Raw genomic sequence first — 8,914 nt, forward strand, 5'->3', positions numbered from 1 at the left:
TTCTTAACTAAAGGGACCAAAGTTTCATCATATAATTAAATTAATTGTATATATACAAACATATCTATATATGTGCTATATTATAAACATATGTTTTTTATATATATATATATATATATATATATATATATATATATATATATATATATATATATATAATACATATAAATGTATTTTATATATAAATCTTTATATTTCTCTGTATATCTGTAGTTTTTAGGATACAGATAGGTGTATATAATCTATATATGACACTGTTTTAACATATATTTAAGGCAGATGCAGGAATAATATTAAGAAGATATTAGATTTATAAGATTAAAGTTATATTTTAGGACATTTTTGCAGATGCTTCCATTTTCTTTATTCCTGGTTGCAGGGAGCTGGTGCCTATCAGGAATACAACATTAAAATTTAAATTTATGTTTATATATTTGAGTCAGAAACGCGCAGCTTTTCGATTCAGGCCCGTTTTCGTCCCTGCAGCTTCTTCTTCTTCTTCTGAGCCACGTTTTAATTTCGGCTCGTTTATTTCTCCATAAACGGCAGCCGGATGCAAACTGTCTCGGCCTGACGAAGGAACCATAAAGCAACACCTAAAAGCGACTGTAGTTCATCAATAAAAGCCCAAAAGCCTTCATTGGATTTTCATTAAGTTAATGGCACGGCTGTGTTTTTATGGCCTCTGCCTCGTGTCCCTCCGTCAACAATAAACCCGAGTGAAGCTGTTATAGTTAATGATGGCAGGGAGTGCTGGCATATGTGTCCCCGTCCCCACTGTCCCCCCCCCCGTCCCCGTCTCTGTGAACTTCTGATGTCCTTGGTGTTCCAGCGCCTGTCTGAGATTTACAGATCCACGCTGAGCCGCCTCCAGGCTCGGGTTCGGATCAGTTTTTACCTGTCCTGCCCCCCCAGGTGGATAACTGTGGTCTCTCCTCCTGCAGCGGGCCCCCAGGCCGGCCTGCTGGGGAAATGTCGGCGGCCCCGCACCGCCTTCACCAGCCAGCAGCTCCTGGAGCTGGAGAACCAGTTCAAGCTGAACAAATATCTGTCCCGACCCAAACGCTTCGAGGTGGCCACGTCCCTCATGCTGACGGAGACACAGGTGAGACACCTGCAGGATCATTAATCTGCATAAAAACCAACAAATACTCAGAGTTTCTTCACGTTTCTTTATTAAAAAACTGATTTCTGTAACAAAGGTCACAAAAACACAATTTATCAAATATTAATCTTTAAAATAAACCAATAAATTTGTTAGATTATTAAGAAAAATCAATTAAAATCAGCTGATCCTGATTTTAAATAAATTATTTTTTTATTTTTAACAAATCAAAGATAAAAAATAAGACAAATAAATACACTAATATTAATAATAATAATAGATTCCTTCAACAGATAATAAATCTCACTGAATCCAAGATTTTTTATTATATTAATGCAGCCGTTTATTGTTCATTTATTAGAAATATTTACAGGTTTAGTTTATTTTTTTACAGTTAAACATCTGAACGTAAATCATTTTTATTTGTCTGAAATTATTTTAATTAAATTGTTTTGAACTTTTTATTATCTGAACAGAATTTGACCCAAAACGGAGGGAAGGAAATCTGTCAAATATTTAGAGAATTATGTTTAAAAAATTCAACTTTTTAGGGATTTATTAGAATAACTTTAGTTCTACAGTAAAGTCAAACAAATCTGGATCCAGATTGGTTTCTAAACTTTATTATTTTTTATTTTTACACTCAGTAAATTATCCTGAGGCTGATCTGAGCTCAGATTAGTTGTTAAATTTCAGCAGAAACCTTTAATTTTTTGCACATTTTTCAGCATTTATGATCATTTCCATGGTAATAAAATCTTCCTTCTTCTCTGCCGGCTTCGTTTCCAACGATAAACGTCTCCTAACGAAGTTCTTCCTCGTGTTCAACGTGTTTTTGTTGCAGGTGAAGATCTGGTTCCAGAACCGGAGGATGAAGTGGAAACGCAGCAGGAAGGCGAAGGAGCAGGCGGAGGCGGATCGGCTGCGTGGCGGAGGGAAGATGGCCTCCGACAAACCCGGCGAGAGCCAACGGGCCGTGAACCCGGACAGCAGAGGGATGGAGTTCAGCCTGGAGGACGGGGAGGAGGAGGAGGAGGAGGAGGTGGAGGAAGACGAAGAGGAGGAGGAGGAAACCCAGCATGGCTACCCCGTGGCTCTGAGTAACAGACGGGGGACGCCGCGGCCCACGGACTTCGGCTACGACCCCCTCAGCCCGTTCTCCGAGGACGAGCTGGACGGGGTCCAGGCGGGAGGGGGCGACAGGAAGATCGGGGCCGGACTGTGAGAGACAATAAATGTCCTCCTCGTTTACTTGAAGGGACTGCGAGACACTTTCGGGACGTTTTCTGAGACACGGAGCGGAGGAAGCATGCAGAGAAAACGTCTGACAGCCGGAGGTCCGACCTGCAGACAGGAGAACCCGGAGAACCGACGGGTTTCAGACGGAGAACCTTCAGAACCTTCAGAACATTTCATGTGTGAAAACCTCGTCGTTTACCTGTTCAGCAAATTAATTTATTTAAATGATTGCAAAGATTAATCATGCGTGTATTTATCTCCAACTTCTTTGTGGTGCAACTGTGAAATAAACATGAAAAAAAAAACAATGAAGTTAATTATTGTTTCATTAAAAAAACACTGAAGGGATTTAAACCAGCACCTAAATAAATCAGCTCAGTTCTGTCATTAAATAAAACATTTAAAATAAATATATATATTTATCTTCACGACCCTCGAAGCTCTCAGACATGATGTATTTTGGACAGATTGTGATCAAATTTCTGAAGATTTTAAAGGTTTTCTCTGCAAAAACATGAAGACCGACCCAAAAAGAAAAGGTTTTAACTTGTCTTTAAATAAAAAATCTAAAGAATTAAATGTTTAATTAATTGTTTACCTGCAGAAACAGGAAGTGACAGAAAACACGTCAACAGAGGAGACATCTTTAAAAGGATTGAGTTGTCGAGTAAAATATTCAGGATTTAACGTGAACCTTTTAAATATTAAATTAAATAAATAAATGTGAATATTTAAACACAAACAAGAAAATAATTTTCCTTTTTTTATCAGTCAGGACAGTTTTTACTGAAAACACAAAAATGAACAGATCCAGGACATTAGAGCGAAACTCCTCTGTGTGATAATTAATCAGCTCACGTTGAGACTCATTTCCTGTGAGCTCAAACGGATTAACGAGAGTTTGAAACAAATCCCCGCCTGATTAAAGCTTTTTCTGTTTGAGATAAATGTGAGGCGGGGACTCTTCCTCTCAGCACGTAGCTGCAGAAGCTGCTCACAGCACGAGCGGTCCGAGCGCCTGACACGTTTAAACGAACGATTTGAGGAAGTTTCAGTGATGATTTCACCAGACAAAGTTTTATTTTTGTCTGTTTTCAGCTGGATGAGAAATCTCCGGAGGATTTAGTTTCAGGAGATCCGGTTAAAGTTTGGAGACGGGTGCGTCGAGACAAGTCTGAAGAGACGGAGTCCACGAGGAGACGAATCATTTCTAGAGGAGCTGCTTCCAGTTTATCCCCAGCGCTCTCAGATCTGAATTACCTGGTGAGGTTTCCTGACGGGGACGGAGGGCGGTCAGCTGTCAGCGATCACGTTGGGAATAAATCCTCTCCGGCTGGACGGACGGATCCGGACTCAAACCTGAGTCCCCCGACCCGAAACAAAGATGCCCCCCCCCCCAACAGGACCGGGCTGCGAGCCCCAAACGGGCTCCTGGTCCGGACCGGGTCGGTGATTGAACCAGAAATAATCCTCCAACAGAAAGCCTCACGGTGCCGGATCAGGTTGTGTTAAATCTAAACTAAATGGGTTAATTAGGTTATTATTTTCTTGTTCTCTTGGAGAGTCTGACCAGAAGGAAATATCAGATGAAACTGACAAACGGGGCTTTAATTGGGTCAGTGTTGCAGGCATGGAGCTAAGATCCGGTGTGGTAGTAGCTGAGGGTCGTCCCTGACAGACGCTGAGGGCTCACAGGGGTCATGTTTATAAAACCGAGGCACGCGGCGCTGCGGGCGGCGTGTTTTTTTAAGGAGTAGCTTTCGGCCTGAACCCCAGTTTTTAATTTGCCTGATGAAAAATCGATAGGACCTCGTTTAGCCGTGTGACTTGTCATCTGGCGTGACGGAAGGCCTCGGGTTTGACGCTGAACAAAGCTCCCCGGCTGATTGATATGACACGCGGAGGTCATTGATTCGTCTAATTTAATCTGAATACAGCGGCCATGTTGATTAAAACTTCTGCCTGTGAATTATTGCTGATAACGCTGTCAGATTTCTGAACAGAAGTGCTGACGGGCTTCTTATTTCCCTCCATTTTCCAACCCATAATGCACATCGAGCTCGTGTCCCGCCATAAAAACGTTCCCGGGCCTCTTGAATCACTCAAGTCGCCCCTCAGATGTCTGAGCAGTTACCGGAAAATCCTCCGTTTTAGTAGTTACACAAAGAAATTGGCCTCTTTTCATTTTTTTTTGTTGGATTATAAATCAAGCGCCCCCTTAAATAAATTTACACCCTGTAGTTTAATCAATCAGGAAAACGCGGAGCTCATTACGTAAATATGAACAGATTGTGCGATCTTTTAGCGTAATATTGCCGCGGCTTTCCCGGGGCCCCCCTCGTCCTGTCACTTAACTAATGGGGCCCCATAAATCCACGGCTGTCCCCGCGTCCGGACGCCGCTCCAAAGCGGGAGGAATGTGGCGTTTTTTGCTCCGGGAAGCTTAATGAAAAAAGGCGGGAGCTGTGCGGTACAGGTGTCCCACCCATTATAGTGAGAGTGGTGCCAATCTTCACGTCAGGGTAACCTTCGGTTCGACCCGATCAGCAGAAACGGGAAACAGCAGCACTTTGGTTCGTGTTATCGTGTTTGAACCGCAGGAAACCTGTAACTGATTAACCCATTTCAATATGGCCGTCACAGCCAGCTCACCTCAGCAAACTCAAAAATGGCCAAAACTCAGCAGATTTTACAGACATTGAGCTGAAATCTGGTGTGGTAGTAGCTGAGAGTCATCCCGAACGTGTTACTCATCCTGCAGCTGTTGGAGTCAACCCAATCCAAGATGGCTGCCACAGCTAGTTGACTGCAGCGAAGAGGAAAACGGCTAAAACTCTGTCATTTTTACAGACTTTGAGCTGAAATCTGGCTCATGATCTGAGCGCGACAAAAGATTATTTTTAAGGTTCAGCTTTGAGGACAAACAGGAATTTAATTAATGTTTGCTAAGAATCTCCTTATTGAATAAAATAAACTGCAGGGATTTTAAATATGGAAGCAGGAGTGATAAATATCAGGTGTATTCTGCCATCTGGTGGCCGAATTAAAGAAGACACCTAATAGCTTGTTTTATGTTTATTTATTTATTTTTCTCATTAAATGTAGATTAAAATGTGTAGGACAGATATTACAATATGTAAACATGCTTAAATAGCAGGGGTGGGTTTTTGTTTTTATTGTGTTCCGCTAATGATTTATTTATTTAATCATAGTTTTTAAAGAGGAAATCAAATAAGCATAAAATAAATCAAGTTTCAGACTAAAAACAGTGTCTTTAAATCGGAGCTACTGTGTGTTTGCAGCTTTTATCCACCTTTGGGTTTGTTTTACGACGACAGTTGTAGCTTAAAAGAGCAAAAATGTGTCTGTCAGTTTTACTTTTATGTTTTTATTTAACTTAATGTTTCTGTTTTTCAAGGGAGACCTATGAAGAAATTGTTCCAAAATACGTCAGACAGACTGTTTAAGAATTAAACAATGTGGGAGTTATAATTTTATGTGGTTGACATAGAGAGTATTCTTAAAAACTGTTATAGACAATATATTTTACAAGCAAATAGCTTAAAAATTAATCTTTATGATGGATTATAACCCCCAGCCTGTGCTGCAAATGTTAAAAAATGTGAAACTTAATGAATAATCTGTGTGTATTTGTTAGTTTTTATAATAACCTAACAGGCAGGGTAGTGGGACGGAAAGTGTTCAGCCTTTTTTCACTCATTATTCAGATTTTTTCTGTATTTATTGTTATATTTCGTTTTGTTGCTTTTCTACCCGTTGTGTGAAAGTGCGCATGCGCCGGGTTGTTTGGGGGGCGGGGCGCCGGGCTCAGATGGGCGGGGTCTTCCAGTTTTGAGTGAAGCACGCGCTGGTGAATCTTTGGGAAAAAGCTTGCAGATTTCTCGCAGCTTTTTCACTCTTTTTCTGCGCTCGTTTCTGTAAAAGTTTAAAACATTTTCCGCGGGAAAACCCGTCAGCCCTCCAGATTAACCCTCTCCGAAGCTGGTCCCGGGAACATGGCCTCCGCGGAGCTCGGTAAGGAAAGTTTTATTAAAGTTGCTCATTTTAAAGCGTTCCTTCACCGTGTTAGCTCTGAGGCTAACATTAGCCTAGCTTGAGCAGTTTTCCTAAATTAAATTTTTTTTGCTCCTCTTCTTTGATTTTTAAAGTGATTTAAAAGTCTGTCCCCGGCTTGATGTGTTTCTTGCAGCACTTCTGAGTGTCTCAGACAAAACTGGATTGGTGGACTTTGCCAAAAGGCTGGTGTGTGTGGGTCTGTCTCTGGTGGCTTCAGGGGGGACAGCTAAAGCTCTGCGGGATGCCGGCCTGGCTGTCAGGTGGGTTAAACACCTGAGATCTGTCCTGCTTCCGTCCCGGCAGGCCTGGTGTCCTCTCTAACCTGTCTCTGCTGTGGTTCAGGGACGTGTCTGAGCTGACCGGACATCCAGAGATGCTGGGGGGCAGGGTGAAGACCCTGCACCCTGCTGTCCACGGAGGCATCCTGGCCAGGAAGACGCCCTCCGACGCAGCCGACATGGAGAAGCTGGGCTACAGCCTGGTCCGGTGAGACGGAAACACGTCCACAGCTTTCAAACCAGCTGCAGGTTTTAGCTGTTTCTCTGCTCTGACACGCCTGGTCTGAATGAAGAGGGATAAACAGGCTTCTGAGGAACATCTAGAACCTGCAGGATGGAGGCCCTCCAGGACCAGGACCGGAGTTAAACACGTTAATCTCGTTTCTGTTATCAGGGAACTCGTGTTGTTCCCTGATAATTAGAAAACTGCTGATCATCTTGTGACTCCTGTTTGCTCAGGACGAGAGGAACGTGACTCAATCACACGATTTCAGAAATAAATCAAACTAAAACTGAGTAAAGAGGGAAAAAAACAGCCGAGCGTTCGATTCCCCAAACTGAACCTGAGACCCAAAAACAGAACCGCCATTAACTCCCAACCCACCGAACAAATACTGACAGAAGGCTGGCGTCAAAGGAGGGAGGAGTTCTAAACCCGGTCCTGTTGGAGCTCTAAACCCGGTCCTGTTGGAGCTTTAAACATGGTCCTGTTGGAGATGCTGAGTGCTCCTTTAAAGTTTGTGGTTTTCTCTCTTTAAGAGTGGTTGTGTGCAACCTCTACCCGTTTGTGAAGACCGTCTCTGACCCCGGGGTCGCTGTGGAGGACGCCGTAGAGCAGATCGACATTGGTAAGGCACGAAGGCAGCGTCTGCGCCGCCGGGTTTCTCCTGGTTTTAAACATCGTCTTGTCGTTTTTAGGCGGAGTGACTCTGCTGAGAGCCGCAGCAAAGAACCACACCCGGGTCACCATCGTCTGCGACCCTGCGGACTTTTCACGGGTCGCCGGGGAGATGGAGACGTCTGTGGACAAAGACACGTCCCTGGAGACGCGCAGGACGCTGGCTCTTAAAGTGACGTTTGGTTCCTTTCAGTTTTATCGTGTTTACGTTTACCTCCTCCACCCAACCCCACCTTCATCCAACAGGTTCCAAAGGTTTCTGACAAATTTATGGGTTTTCTTTTGTAGCTAAAGGAGGCGGAGGTTGCAGCTAAAAGTGGGCGGAGGTTGCGGCTAAAAGTGGGCGGAGGTTGCGGCTGAAAGGGGGCGGAGGCTGCGGCTAAAGGCGGCAGAGGTTGCAGCTAAATTATCAGCTAAAGTCTAAAAGAAGTTAAGTAGCTAAAATTAGCCAACCTTTACATAAAGTAGCAAAACCCTAACTAGTTGTTTAAAAGTAGCACGAGCTGAAAGCGTTCCGTCTTTTTGAATTTTAGCTTCATCTTAAGAAAATCATCATCATCGTTCCTCAACTTTTAACATCTTAAAAACTAAATGAGAGGATTTCTCTTATTTATAGTTGACTAAACTAAACATTTCGACCTATAATCCTGTTTCCTCTCTGAATCTGGGGACAGACTAGTTCCTGGTGTGACCCGGGTTTGAGGGTTTCGAGCCGGCTGTCCTGCAGGTTCACTTTGGGGGTCGTTTGCTCCAGTTTTGTTGTTTGTGTAAACCTGCAGGACGAAGTCCAGAGTGAAGTGTTGAAATCAGTCTGAAGAAATATTTTAGGGCTTTTGACCTTTGACCTCAGCTTGTTGGGTCGATTGGTTCTGTTTAAACCCGGTTGTGTTGCTTTATTTTGGTTTTAAAACCTGAAAATATAAAAAGTTTGCTGAATTTGATGGTTTGTCCGTGTTTCGTTCCGTTTCCTGTCCAGGCCTTCACGCACACGGCGCAGTACGACGACGCCATATCGGATTATTTCCGGCGGCAGTACGGCCGCGGCGTTTCCCAGCTGCCCCTCCGGTACGGCATGAACCCCCACCAGGCGCCCGCCCAGATCTACACCCTGCGCCCCGAGCTTCCTCTGAAAGGTACAGAAACATGGCGGGCGTCTCAAACCCAGCAGTTTCCAGGTTTATCTGCTCCTGGTGTTCCACACAGTCGTGTACAAAGAAAGCCCACTTCTGTCCAGGGTCATGGTTTTAGAACGTTATAAATCTGACCTGAAGTGAAGAAAAACAACAGATTCCTAGGAGGCCCAAAGGGGGGTGGCTA

At 43.6% G+C, this 8,914-nt stretch overlaps 3 protein-coding genes across 4 annotated transcripts in view; all 3 read left to right on the top strand.

Annotated features, from left to right (window-relative positions):
- Positions 1–8,914, top strand: part of rbms1a (RNA binding motif, single stranded interacting protein 1a) — a 27,409-nt gene that overhangs the window by 16,327 nt on the left and 2,168 nt on the right. The gene's annotated exons all lie outside the window — the stretch shown is intronic.
- On the top strand, positions 284–2,634 carry LOC108229431 (motor neuron and pancreas homeobox protein 1). Its single transcript, XM_017405104.3, has 2 exons — positions 284–1,105; positions 1,950–2,634. The coding sequence occupies exons 1-2, from the start codon at positions 761–763 to the stop codon at positions 2,328–2,330; spliced, it is 726 nt and encodes a 241-aa protein (XP_017260593.2). The 5' UTR covers positions 284–760; the 3' UTR covers positions 2,331–2,634.
- LOC108229432 (bifunctional purine biosynthesis protein ATIC-like) lies at positions 6,185–8,887 on the top strand. Its single transcript, XM_017405105.3, has 6 exons — positions 6,185–6,379; positions 6,555–6,681; positions 6,764–6,907; positions 7,459–7,547; positions 7,618–7,769; positions 8,574–8,887. The coding sequence occupies exons 1-6, from the start codon at positions 6,361–6,363 to the stop codon at positions 8,853–8,855; spliced, it is 813 nt and encodes a 270-aa protein (XP_017260594.2). The 5' UTR covers positions 6,185–6,360; the 3' UTR covers positions 8,856–8,887.

This window comes from Kryptolebias marmoratus, linkage group LG15 (genome assembly GCF_001649575.2).
Source record: "Kryptolebias marmoratus isolate JLee-2015 linkage group LG15, ASM164957v2, whole genome shotgun sequence".
NCBI lineage: Eukaryota > Metazoa > Chordata > Actinopteri > Cyprinodontiformes > Rivulidae > Kryptolebias > Kryptolebias marmoratus.